This window comes from Hemiscyllium ocellatum, chromosome 2 (assembly GCF_020745735.1).
Source record: "Hemiscyllium ocellatum isolate sHemOce1 chromosome 2, sHemOce1.pat.X.cur, whole genome shotgun sequence".
In the NCBI taxonomy this organism is placed as follows: Eukaryota; Metazoa; Chordata; class Chondrichthyes; order Orectolobiformes; family Hemiscylliidae; genus Hemiscyllium; species Hemiscyllium ocellatum.
Genome location: NC_083402.1, coordinates 21,145,626 through 21,159,920, shown reverse-complemented (window position 1 = coordinate 21,159,920; position 14,295 = coordinate 21,145,626). Strand labels below are relative to the sequence as shown.

Genomic DNA, 14,295 nt, shown 5'->3' with positions numbered 1-14,295 from the left:
ACCTTCCAGCTTGGAGCTAAGGCAGTGCCTGCTGAGCTGGGCAATCATGTGGCATGTCATCTATAATTCCTACTCCTGTTACCTGTAGCTGGAAGAGCAACTACATGAATATGATAGAAAATTGCTAAAGTTTTCTCTGGAATCTTTGAGAATTCTGAACAAAAACCTCAAAGATATGGGTGTCGCTGGCTAAGGGATCACTTATTGCCCATCCCAGAAGGCAGTGAAAAATCATTGTGATTCTGAAGGATGGTAAGATGCCGACAGTGATTACAGAAGGATGATCCAGCCAAACAGTTCAGATGGACTTATAGCTTGGGAATATAGCAAAAGCTGGACAGTTAATGACAGGAATCAAAATTTCAGCTGCACATAGTGGGTGGTATTTGTGCATCCTGAGACTCAAGACTCGTGTTTAACAGAAGAACTAGGAGCAAGAGGAGGCCATCTGGCCCCTCGAGCCTGCTCCGCCATTGAATAAAATCATGGTTGACCTTTTCATGCCCTTAGCTCCACTTACCCATCTGCTCACCATAACCCTTTACTGTTCAAAAATTTATCTATCTTCACCTTAAAAATATTTAATGAAGTAGCCTCAATTGCTTCAAAGGGCAGGGAATTCCACAGATTCACAAGGTGAATAAGTTCCTCCTAAATTCAATCCTAAATCTGCTCCCCCTTCTTTGAGGATATGCTCCTGAGTTTAATTTCACCCACCAGTGGAAATAATCTCCCTGATTCTATCTTATCTATTCCCTTCATAATTTGATATGTTTCTATAAGATCCCTCCTCACTCTTCTACATTTCAATGAGTATAGACCCAGTCTACTCAATGTCCCTTATAAGCCAACCCTCTTAATTACAGAATCAATTTGAAACAGTTTAATTTTAGTTTCACACCAGGCTCGTTACACAGATTGACACTCCATTACAGAGAGGCTGCGCACTGTTCGAACTGCTGACCATTTTATGTCGGAGGGGGAGAAAATGATCCATGCAGCAGTGCACATGGACTTACAAAGAAATATGCTTCACTTTGCTCAAATTCCCATTGAGGTCAAACTATTATAGACCTGCTTCATGCCTCAGAAGTTAAATCAAATGTGAGTTGGTCCAAAGGAAGTCCATGAAATGATAATGGAGGGAATAAGCAGACAGCAATGCTGTCGCTAATTAAATGCAAATACTTCATTTAGAACACTGTCAGTGTTCCTGCAGATGTATTCAGACATTCTGGGCATCTCGATAACCAGTGAATTCTTCGGCCATTGAATGTACCTTAACCAAACTAAACAGGGAGATAAGAAGCATTTATTACACAGTGATTAATTACAACTTGGAATGCTCTCCCCGAAAGACAGAAGCAACCTCGTTCCTAACTTTCAGAAAGACATTTGATATAAACTTGAATTGAAGACATTTACAGGACTGTGAAGGAGAGGGGTCTAATTGAATAAGGAAGATAAGTTAAATGATCTTGCGCAACGCAATAGTAGGCAATAAATTAATGTCACTGGGATTCATTGATCCTTGGGATACAATTTTACCCGAGTCATCATTTTAAAGCATCTCTCTTCACTCACCAAGTTGTTGTTGACATGCACCTCCGGGCCAATAATTCCAGGACATAGTTTGTCACAGGCATGGCACTATCCCCCAGCACTGTTCCCACGCAAACTGCCAGCTCCAACTCATTGCCACGGACCAAGTTCGACATTGCAAGCTGCGTTCAAATTGAAAGCCACCAATGTTATCAATACGTCCTCGGTCCTTCATATTACCTTCAGGTCAAGGGTCAGACCACTTGAAATTCACGAAAGGAAAAGAACCATGAAAAAAATTGACTAGCTTGTAGTTGCAGGGAGAAATCTCCAGTGAAATGCAGCAAGCCTTGTGGTCAAACCCAGTCAGTTTGAATCATTGACTTCAAAAAAAGTCTGAAGGAGCAGACTGGGAAGAAGACCATTGAAGGAAACAGTGGAAACTTCACAGAGGTAAATAGTCTAACTGCCAGACTGGGAACCTGAAGAGAAATCAAAGTGAACTCTGCAGGACTTTGGCAGACCTTTGGATTGGTCACCAAAAAAGTAGAGGCAGCTTCAATGTTTCAAAAGATAAATGAGTTATATTGAGTTATAAGCTATAGTGTTGTTAGTAATATTTACTTTGTTTAACTGTTTATATGAGATGAAACATCTTTGATTCAAACACATGAAACTTTGTGCAGTAGTAATTTATGTTACTAGCTGGATGTTCAGATTTCTCCTTAAGTAATAACAGTGGCTCATACTGGCTTCATAAAACATTTCTCTGCAACATGTCTTCATCCCTAAACCATTCTATGATTTAAACCTTTATTCCACATTCTATGTGGAGATAAATTTCCTCGCTTTAATCCTACAATTATACTTTATTGGTTTGAATCTGTGCTTCCTCACAAATCAATTTAATTCTGAATTGATCGTCCACATGTTCCTATGACTACATTTTTATCTTCATAAAATAAATGATGCATAGCCCTTATTCAGGATGAAAAGCTCATTCTCCTCCAGTCTTTCTTCATTATCTTTGAAAACTAAGCTCTTCCTGCACTTGAATGTCCCCTGACCATTAGTGTTCAATATTACATTCAAGGTATGGCATTGTGCAGCGTAGACATGACCCTGTTTGAGTTGTACTGTTTTCATTAGTACACAATATAACTTGATGCAAGCATGTTAAACAGTGTTAAAAAGTAAATCATCTTTGTCGACTAACATAAAACATTTCATTCATTTCATTTTAAAATCTTCACCTTTTTTCCGCTAAACTAATACTGCTTTCTCAACAAAGGCATGTATGAAATTATCTGGACCCATTTTTGAAAATAAATTCAGAGTTGTTTTGTTGTGTTAGCTATCAAACAAATGCATTAACAGCATTGAATACAAAGTAAATGAAAACAATATATAGCTAAATAAATAAAAATATTATCCTCTAGAGGCATAACCAATTGAAACTAATAATTTTTAAAATGGTCAGGAACTGATTGCCTAACATTTATTTAAATTTGTCGGGAACGGGAACAAATGCTTTTGCTGCAGAATGTGCATCAGCCTCAAGTACATCACATTGGTTTTCACAGAAACATCATTGGTGTCTCCTTGTATTTCCTGAGGTTGGTTAGAGTTGAGTGAAGCACTCCAAATCTGGAGAGGTCGAGACACAGTAGATAGCGTGAAACTGCCCATATTGCCTGAAGCATAAAGAATGAACAGCCATCAACTTAAGGTGACTGGTAAAAGAAACAGAGGTAAGTTGAGGAATTACATTTTTTTTCAGCAGAGAGTGGGTAAGATTTGGAATGCAGAGCCTGAGAACGTGGTGATGGCAGGTTCAATAATGGCTTTTCAATTGGGAATTGAGTACAGATCTGAAGATAAATCTAAAATTCCAGGACAAGGGAGAAATGACAAGGGAATGAGAGCAGATTACTTCTGCAGTTATCTGGCAGGAACATGATGTGCCAATGAGCCCCCATTGGCACTGTATTCTATTCTGCTCCATTTGTATACAGCAACCTACCTGCTTGTGATGGATGAGTTAACCTTGCCAGCCTTTTGCTTGTAAAACCATTGAATTGTGCACTCTCGGTTCCTCAACATTCATTCACACACTAAAACAAAAGCTGATGCATCAAGCCTCACTAAAGTGTCTGGAGGACTTAGCAACTGCTTGATCAGTGAATAGGGAAGACAATTGAATGAGTGGTCATTTGGCTACACACCCAGAAGGACACTGCCAATCAATTCAGATGCTGAGATGTAGCGTACTTTTCTCTCCAATCTCTTTGAATACAATTTTAGCCGTAAATGTTTTTCAGCCTAAAGGCTAAGGAAATAACAAGCACAAGGCTGGATCCATTTGGGGGTGTGGGGACTAGTCAGAGATTAAACAGAGATGCAGTACCTCAATGTCATTCACCGCAAGGTGGCAACACGCAGCCAACACTGCTCGTCCGTCTTGGAAGTACCATTCTGCCAGCTCCTTACTCACCCTGTGCAACAAACTGCAGACAAGACACAGCTCTTAGTACTCTTTTATTGAGCCCCGCACAACACACCATCAGTAATTCAGAGTGAACTGCTCGACAGTAAAGAATTAAACAGTAAGGGAGGTGATGTGATTTAACACATCACATTCCACTGGCATCAGTGTGCACCATCGACAAGATGCACCGAGGCTCCTTACTCAGCACCTTCCAAATCCCCAACCTCTATGCTTTGGAAGGACAAGGGTAGCTGATGTCTGGGAGTATTATTACTGCATGCTCCCATCTAACCCACCCACTACTAGAAATCCAGCTCTGGGACAAAGTCTAGGAACTCCCCTTCAACAAAACAGTGGAGGTACCTAGCAGCTGTTCAAGGAGGTGCTCAAAGGCAATCAGAGATGCTCATCTTGACAGCAATGCCCACAATCCATGAATGAATGAAACAAACAATAAATTTTGAGTCATGTGAATTCCAGGAAATGGGTATTATTTTCATTGACATGACGTTTAATTGCAGTCATTTGACCGAGAGATAGGTTGCAGGACAATAACTTACTGAGTTTGGTTTTATGTCTTCCCTGATGTTGGTGATATTGGCCTTTGGCTGTGGAGAAGGCCCTGAGGTCAACCACACAAGGTAGGAGAGGGTTCAAGAGCAGGCCAGGCCAGGTCGGGGTTAGAAAGTCCCTCCCAGAAGGCCCAGTCAGTAAGGTCAATCGTTTGCTCCTTTCATTTCCTATTTCCAAATAAGTTCTAATCTTGTGCTCATGTTAGGTCTCAGCAATCAGAAGATGTTGGGTCTTCAGAATAGAGCTGTTCTCCGATTAGAGCGGGTTAAGTTAGACAGGGTTTGAACAAGGTGTTTAAAATGGTGAATGGTTTGGATGGTAGAAATAGGAAGAAATGTCTTATCAATAGCAGAAGGGTCAGTATTTGGAGGACACAAAGTCAACTCAGTAATCAGAAGAGACAGCATCAAAAACCAGAGTCAGTAAAAGGGTGACAGAGTCAAAACCCAGGGTCAGTAACCGTGGATAGTGTCAAAACCCAGGGTCAGTAACCATGGAGACAGCATCAAAAACCAGGGTCAGTAACAGAGGGGACAGCATTGAAAACCAGGGTCATTAATAGAGGACATAACAGGCATCATGGTGGCTCAGTGGTTAACACTGCTGCCTCACAGTACCCAAGGCAGGAATCAAACCTAGGGCCCTAGTGCTGTGAGGCAGCAGTGCTAACCACTGAGCCACCATGATGCCTGTTGTATCCTCTATTAATGACCTGGCTTTTGACATGTCTGTGTGGAGTTTGCACATTCTCTCCATGGGTTCTTCCGGGAGCTCCAGTTTCCTTCCACAATCCAAAGATGTGCAGGTCAGGTGAACTGACCATGCAAAAAATTGCCCACAATGTTACTTGCATTAGCCAGGGGTAAATATAGGGTAGGGGAATGGGTTTGGAGGGGTTACTCTTTGGAGGATTGATGTGGAGTTGTTGGGCCGAAGGACCCGTTTCCATACTGTAGGGAATCTAATCCAATCTAAAAAAGACATTAAATACCAGGGTCAGTAACAGAGGGTACAGAATCAAAACCAGGGTCAGTAACAAAGGGCACAGCAACAAATACCAGGGTCATTAACAAAGGATACTGTCAAAGACCAGGGTCAGTAACAGAGGAGAAAGTGAGGACTGCAGATGCTGGAGACCAGAGTTGAAAAGTGTGGTGCTGGAAAAGTGCAGCAGGCCAGGCAGCATCCGAGCAGCAGGAGGATCTTGCTCCTTGGATGCTACCTGGTCTACTGCGCTTTTCCAGCATCACACTTTTCAACTCACTAACAGAGGATACAGTGTCAAAAACCAGGGTCAGTAACAGAGGATAGTATTAAAAACCACAGTCAGTAACAGAGCACACCGTGTGAAAAACCAGTGTCAGTAACAGAGGATACAGTGTCAAAAACCAGAGTCTGTAACAGAGCATACCATGTCAAACACCAGGGTCAATAACAGAATACAGAGTCAAAAAACCAGGGTCAGTAACATAGGATAGTGTCAAAAACAGGGGTCAGTAACAGAGGATACAGAGTCAAAAACCAGGGTCAGTAACATAGGATAGTGTCAAAAACAGGGGCCAGTAACAGAGGATGCATTGTCATAAACCAGGGTCAGTAACAGAGGATACAGTGTCATAAACCAGGGTCAGTAACAGGAGACAGCATTAAGTGAAACCAGGGTCATTAATAGAGGATAGTGTCAACAACCAGGGTCAGTAACAAAGGATACAGTGTCAAAAATCAAGGTTAGTAACAGAGGATAGTGTCAAAAACTAGGGTCAGTAACAGAGGATACAGTGTCAAAAACCAGGGTCAGTAACACAGGATACAGAGTCAAAAACCAGGGTCAGTAACATAGGATAGTGTCAAAAACCAGGGTCAGTAACATAGGATAGTGTCAAAAACCAGGGTCAGTAACAAAGCACACCATGTTAAAAACCAGGGTCAGTAACAGAGGATAGAGTCAAACACCAGGGTCAGCAACAGAGGATACAGTGTTAAATACCAGAGTAAGTAACAAAGGATGCTGTGTCAAAAACTAGTGTCAGTAACATAGGATAGTGTCAAAAACAAGGGTCAGTAACAGAGGATACAGAGTCAAAAACCAGGGTAAGTAACAAAGGATGCTGTGTCAAAAACCTGGGTCAGTAATGGCGGATAGTGTCAAAAAACAGGGGTAGCATAAGGAATTGCCTTTTTAAACACAATGATCTTCAAAAGGATCGACTGATGAAAACAGATTCAGTCATAACTTTCAAAAGAGAGATGAATACACTTGGGAGGAAGACCATGTACAGGGCACTAGGGAAAGAGCAGGGGAATGGCATTCTGTGAACAGCTCTACCCAAGGTGCTTTAAAGACAGAATGAGCTGAATGGTCTCCTTCTCTGTTGAATGACTCCATGACTAATAATGATAGTTTAAAGGACAAGACCTGCCTTTATCTCTGGACGTAAGTCATCAAATTCTGTTCTTTGTTGCTCCTTAATTGTCCAGGTGAAACAGGTAGTTGTCAAGATTGTGGTGCTGGAAAAACAGAGCAGGTCAGGTAGCATCCAAGGAGCAGGAGAATTGACATTTCGGTTATAAGCCCTTCATCAGAAAATAATGAATACTGTTGACGGGCTTATGCCTGAAATGTCAATTCTCCTGCTTCTTGGATGCTGCCTGACCTGCTGTGCTTTTCCAGCACCCCGCTCTTGACTCTGATCTCCAGCATCTGCAGTCCTCACTTTTTCCTAGCTAAAACAGGTAGTGACTTACTCATTGTAATCTTCTGATTTGTTATTCCCATCGCCACACGCTGCTCCATTTGGTGCTGAGATCTGTGGTCCTTGAATGTTTCCTTCATGGGCTGCCTATAGATTCAATACAAAATGGAAAAAAATATGACAATGCTCAATCTTCAAGTGATTGCAAATGGGATGGCTATCAAATATCTTTTTTCTCTGCGAGGATTGAAAAGACTCTCCTCTCCATGCAAAACAGATGCTGGTAATTGAGGGTCCTCAAGTTTTTGTGCACTAATGATTTGTTCACTTTGCCTCAGATTGCCCGTGCACAGACCATGATCGCTGCAAACCAGCACATCACAGGTTCTCAATGACTTGAGCTACTGGTTCCTTCACAGAGCAGTAGCTCCCAGGGCTACGTGACACCCCGCTTACAGATGAAGTGCTCCATTTTGGAAGGAGACGTAAGGGCCATGATGTTTAATGTCATAATTTCCATTCACTTGGAGTCAGCATCAAGTGTTCCCAATTCAGGTTAGATGTAGCCAAATAATCTACAACTCTGCTTCAAGTTCGGTCTTCAGATTTATCCACAGGAATCGTCTGCATGATCTCTCTGAATATCAGCAGCATTGTGTCGGTTATGTGTGTCCATTTCAAGGTGCAAAATGTTACAATCCCAGCTGATTTCACTATCAGATAATTTAGATTCCAGAAAGGAACCTGGCTTGATAGATCACATTTTGATTTGTTGTGGTTTTCGCAAAATGGGGAGGTGCTGAACTTGTGGTATTATTGCTGGGCTGTTCATCCAGAGACCCAGGCAATGCTCTGGGGTTCTGCATTTGAATTCTACCATGTCAGATGGCGGAATTTAAATGCAAGAGAAATCTGGAATCAAGAGTCTAATGATGACCATAAGTCAATTGTCAGAAAAACCTATCTGGTTCACTACTGTCCTTTAGGGAAGAAAACTGCCATCCTTACCTGGTCTGGCCTATGTGTGACTCTAGACCCACAGCAATGTGGTTGACTCTTAACTGCTCTCTGGGATGGGCAATAAATGCCGACCTAGCCAGCGACACCCTCATTCCCAAGAATGAATTAAAAAAAGGTCCCTTGCTGCACACAATGAAGAAGCTTTACTTTACAAAAAGAACAAAAACAAAATAGAACAATCCAAATTGTCTGGTTTTAAACTCAAAGATTTAAATTACATAATGAAGGTATAATCCCATTGATCACAAAATACTATTATAAAGTTAAAAAAATGCAGCTTTTGTCTCATACCCAAAACACACCCTAATACAGTTGCCAATCAACTACTCATATATTACACCATGTAACTAATACTTGTTTGAGACACTCCCGATTTTTAATTCTAAACCAGAATCAATATATCATTCTTCTCAGACTACAGTACACCGGAGTTTCAGAGTACTGAGCTTTAAGTAAAAAAAAACCTGTTCAGGGTTTTTCCTTAACACTTCTTGTCTGGAACACTACCTCTTTTGATCCAAGGTGATTTAATTCACAACTTGGGGCTGGGTTAGCTCGGTGGCTGGAAGGCTGGTTTGTGATGCAGAGTGACACCAATATGGCTGAGGTTACTATGGCGACCCTGCCTTCTCAACCTTGCCCCTCGTCTGAGGTCTGGTGACCCTCAGATTAAACTCACCATCAGTTGTCTGCCTGATGGGAGAGGTGCCTTCCAGATCTATGGTGACATTCCTTTTTTAATCTAACTCACTGTAATATCACTCCTTTCTCAGGAGCACTGCTCTATCCTGCCACCCAGTTTTAAGGATTTCATAGGACTGCTCCACTCAAAGTCAAAAGAGAAACTAAACATCTCTCGCTTACTGATGGGGATTTCCTTTAAGTTTAATAAAAAAACAAATTACAGAATTCTCTAACAAATTTGTGAGACCCCATTATTTACTATGCTGGGTCTCAAACACTCTAAAACAAACCAAGGTAAATTAGCAATGCATATCCATTCACTCAACAGCTTCAGGGTTCAAAAACTATTCTTAAAACAAATCAGCATGATGACAGAAATGCTTAAAGGTTAATTATTAACTTCAGATCACACAGAAAAAAAACACTGGTTACCAATTCACAGAGTCCCTACTGTGCAGATGGAAGCCATTCAGCCCATGAGGTCCAAGCCGACACTCCAAAGAGTATCCCATTGAAACCCAGATTCCCACCCTATCCCCATAGCCCTGCATTTACCATGGCTAATCCGCCTCACTTGGACTGTGGGAGAAAACCAGACCAATTGGCTGAAACCCATACAGACACAGGGAGAAAGTGCAAACTCCAGCCAAGACTGGAATTGAACCTGGGCCCCTGGTGCTATGAGGCAGAAATGCTAATCCATGTGTCACCTGAATTCAAAAACCAGAAACGCAACATCACGCCAAATAACATTAAAAAATTGTGCATGCAAATCTCAAAGTATACATCACAGGGGAAACTGGACAAAGATGTTCAATTTTCAAAGCACTGTGCCTGTTTCTGTAGGTACAGGAATAAGCTGTGCTATCACACAGACTGAAAGAAAAGCTGATATCATTGCAGTTGAACTGATGGGATGCAGTTTGTGGTTGAGAACTCTTGTTGGGAGGTGGATCACATTTGATTGTGACCGTGTTTTAATATGTATCTGAGAAATATCAACTGTCTAGTAGCTGAGTATCTTTGGCAACCATTTCCCATCAGCAACTGGGAGAAGCTCTGTCAACCAGAAGGTCACATGTGAGTTGGCAGGAAAACGAAAACATAAAATGGTGAAGGGAGCTTTCCAGTGTGGAAAGCCCTGTGTCGATTCCTGGTCTGAGAGTTAAACAAGGCTAATGACAGGACCCTCCCCCTTAACTGGCCTCAGTTCCCCTCAGAACAAGAACTCAATTACTGAAGATTTCAATACAGGCCAAATTCATCGCAACGTTCTTTAGCAGACAGCCATGCTCCTTTTGAGCTTAACTTGGAGAATCGGTTTTGTAAATCTCTTCTTCAAACACAGGATTGGGGAACCGGAGGGTCAGAGAATCAGAGCCCTTTGAACCTGGCTTGTCTGCAGAGATGGCAAGATTGATCCTCATGAGTAATATGACCAGCAACTGGCAATCATAGCTTACCTGAGTAACTAAGAGTGCTTCATTCAGCTGGCCTCGAGAGGTGAAGAAAGACACCAGTTTCTTCACATCCCCAGTGGCAATACAGTATGGAATCACTTCATCATTCCCTTCTTGAATTAGCTGGTCAGCTCTCCTGAAGAAATAGAAACATCCTGAATGCTTCAAAACACTCAATACTTTCCTGCTCTTGGTAACTCTGACGGACTAATCCAATATTGAAGGTGCATGTTGTTTCCTTTTAGGATTAATTTCCGTCTATGTTCTGGTCCTTTCTTGGGAGTTGTAGGCAGCACTCTGCCTAACTAAAATGTATGGATAGCTGTACAACTGAACCCTATTGTAAACCACCATTTAAATTTGTGTTATCCTCCCCTGACCTGTACCCTTTCCAAATTGGAGATCACAGACTCCACAGATTGGGAAATTTTAAAGTTTTAGAATGACAGAATCCTTATAGTGCTGATGTTGGCCATTCAGTCCATCAAGTCTGCACTAACCATTCAAAGAGCATCCCACCCAGACCCAGCTCCCCATCCTACCCCATAACACCGCATTTCCCCTGGCTAACCCACCCAGCCTGCACATCACTGGCAATTTAGTATGGCCACTCCATCTAACCTGCACATCTTTGAACTCTGTTCCTTTCCATAGAGTCACAGAGAAACAGACCGTTCAGTCCAACCAGTCCATGCCAACTATAATCCCAAACTAAACTAGTCCCACCTGTCTGCTTGAGGTGTGTATCCCTCTAAACCTTTCCTATTCATGTATTTATCAAAGTGTCTTTTGAACCCTGTAACTGTGCCCACATTCACCACATCCTCAGGAAGTTCATTCCATATGCGGTCCACCGTCTGTGTAAAACATTTATCCTTCGTGTCTTTTTTAAGCCTCTCTCCTCTCACATTAAAAATATGCCCACCAAGTCTTGAAATTCCCCATCCTGGAAAACAAGACATCCCCATTAATCCTGTCTATACCCCTCATGATTTTCTAAATCTCTATAAGGTCACCCCTCAGTTCAAAATATTTTTCTCCAATTCGCTGTTTTGCTACTTTATTCTTTTCTGTTTTGTAAACCAGATGAAGTATTTTACCAATTTGTAGCCTTTTGTTAGAACCATTTTGGACCTGAGAGAATGTAGCTTCAAATATTTCTCATGTTCAGTAATATTTTAATTAATCATTTGGGTTTTTTTCCTATTTCTGGGATGTTGCTGTGCACAATACAGGAGACCTGTTTACCAACAGAAAAGAAATTGCATCTTCGATATAACTATATTGGAACACCCTAAAAGTATAATATTATATAGAAACAATGAAAATTTCTTAATTTCTGTATTATAAAAAATTTGCAGTAGGATTCTATGTATTTTACTAATTCTGCTTTCATTATTCTCACCCTGCTGGTGTTAATTTAGTGAATAGTCAAACACCTGGAAAGCTTAAAGAGAATACTCAACAGAATGACATATCATGCTAAGGGTCACAGCAACTATTACTTGTGAATTGTAACAAGGTTCTGTATCATCAGATCAATAATACATTCAGTACAAATGGATTTGGCAATATGTTTGCCCAAAAGCAAAAGGAATTCCCACATTTGCATTGTACAGTTCAACTTTAAGTCGTTGTGGTTCTGTTCGCCGAGCTGGAAGTTTTTGCTGCAAACGTTTCGTTCCCTGGCTAGGGAACATCATCAGTGCTATTGGAGCCTCCTGTGAAGCGCTGCTTTGATGTTTCTTCCGGTATTTATAGTGGTTTGTTCTTGCCGCTTCCGGGTGTCAGTTTCAGCTGTAGTAATTTGTATGTGGGGTCCAGGTTGATGTGTCTGTTGATGGATCTTCTTGCCGTTTCCGGGTGTCAGTTTCAGCTTTAGTAGTTTGTATATGGGGTCCAGGTCTATGTGTCTGTTAATGGAGTTTGTGGATGAATGCCATGCCTCTAGGAATTCCCTGTTCTCTGTCTGGCTTGTCCTATGATGGTAGTGTTTTCCCAGTCAAATTCATGTTCCTGGTTGTCTGAGTGTATGGCTACTAGGGATAGCTGGTCGTGTCGTTTTGTGGCTAGCTGATGTTCGTGGATGTGGATTGTTAGCTGTCTTCCTGTTTGTCCTATATAGTGTTTTGTGCAGTCCTTGCAGCAAAAACTTCCAGCTCGGCGAACAGAACCACAACAACGGACACCAAATCTTCAACCAGACTTTATCAGCTTTAAGTCATTTCACAGGAACACAAGAGCCGGAGGCCATTCAGCCTGCTGAGACTCCTCTGCTATTCCCTACGATCATGCCTTTTTAAGTGCTGTTTTCCCCATTAAAATCCCCCTATCTCTTTACATCATTGTTAGTGAGAAATCTGCTAATCCTGACTCTAAACATATTAATTGACTGAGTCATAAAGTCAGACAGCATGGAAACACACCCTTCGGTCCAACTAGTCTATGCCAAACATAATTCCAAAATAAACTAGCCCCACCTGCTCCTGGCCCATACCTCTCCATACTTATCCCATTTATGTACTTATTTAAATGTCTTTTACACAGAGTGATTGGATCCACATCCAGCACTAAGCTTTGAGAGCACTCTAGACTACAGAATTCCAAAGGTTTACCACCCACTAAGTAAAAATATTTCTCTCTGCCTCAGTCCTAAGTAGACAAGCAGGTGGCTGGAAGAACACGGCAAGCAAGGCAGCCATCAGGAGGTGGACAACTCAACACGTAACTCTTCTTCAGGACTGGGGTGTGTGTGTGAGGAGAACTGCAGCTAAATAGTGGGGGGGGAGGAAATTAAGGAAAGGGGACGATGGTGCTGGTGAGGTAGGGATAGGTAGTGGGTGACTTCCTCCCAGGGCCCATGATTCTAAACTCACCAACCAGGGTAAATTATCACAAGGCATAAGACATTCATGAGGCATGAATGATCAATTTACTTGTTTTTTACTTGCATATATGCAAATTGATGACATCACTGCTTACATTTATCTGTTGCCTCACCGCATCAAAAGGAATGAGTCTCCATCATCAGGCCAAACAGTAGTTTGCACCATAAATTGTAGCAACTGCTGTTAGCACCAGCAAATAGGATGTCTGCTCTCTGTTTGAATATGGGAGGAATGTTGGCAAAGGCACTGAGGGAACAGATGAGCGAGATATTTGGTCGTGTAACAGCGTTTAAATTTATTGTGCACATCACCAAAGATAAGAGATTCCTCACCGTTGCATCAGCTTCTTCCAGTATTTCATTGACACCCCAGGTGCCACTGATAGTGCTTTGTCCCACTGAAACACAAATGAAAGTTAGCTCACCCAGCTGTGCTCTTTATTCCTCAAATGTCTTTTTTGTAAATATCACAGCAGCCTTGGCACACTGTCATCTATATCAATTGTGATTATAATGTCAGAGGAAGTCAAGGTAAAGTACTGGGTTTAGGAGTTGCCATGGCAATTCTGCACTGCTGTCTTTCCACCCTTTAGTTCCTGTCCCTACAAAAAAAACCTCACGCATAATTTTAAAAGTCATGCTATTTTTGGCTAATTAAATTCTGCTTCCAAACACGCAAGAAAAAAAATAGTCTTTTTGTACTGAGGAAGAATTGTCGTTTACTGTAAAGAAGGAATCATTTGATGGATCAGAGCAAGGGTCACATGGAGAAAACGACTCAAATGTCGGATGATTTCATTTCTGTCCCTGTCTCTTTGACCACTAAAGCCCATTTTGTGAACATCTAGCTTGATAGCTTATGCCAAAGAGATCTCCTTATGACACATCGATACAAACACAAGAGGGACCTTCTGCATGGAAAGCAGTTTGGTAAGCTCTTCTTCATTG

General features: G+C 41.6%; 1 protein-coding gene across 2 annotated transcripts in view; it reads right to left on the bottom strand.

Annotated features, from left to right (window-relative positions):
* Window positions 1–14,295, bottom strand: part of wdr17 (WD repeat domain 17) — a 167,552-nt gene that overhangs the window by 30,099 nt on the left and 123,158 nt on the right. For both annotated transcript variants that reach the window (XM_060843103.1, XM_060843110.1), the window contains exons 19-23: window positions 13,681–13,745; window positions 10,464–10,596; window positions 7,349–7,443; window positions 3,950–4,049; window positions 1,585–1,724 (exon numbers count right to left, since the gene is read on the bottom strand). In XM_060843103.1, the coding sequence (XP_060699086.1) occupies window positions 1,585–1,724; window positions 3,950–4,049; window positions 7,349–7,443; window positions 10,464–10,596; window positions 13,681–13,745 (533 nt within the window). The remainder of the gene's footprint in view (window positions 1–1,584; window positions 1,725–3,949; window positions 4,050–7,348; window positions 7,444–10,463; window positions 10,597–13,680; window positions 13,746–14,295) is intronic.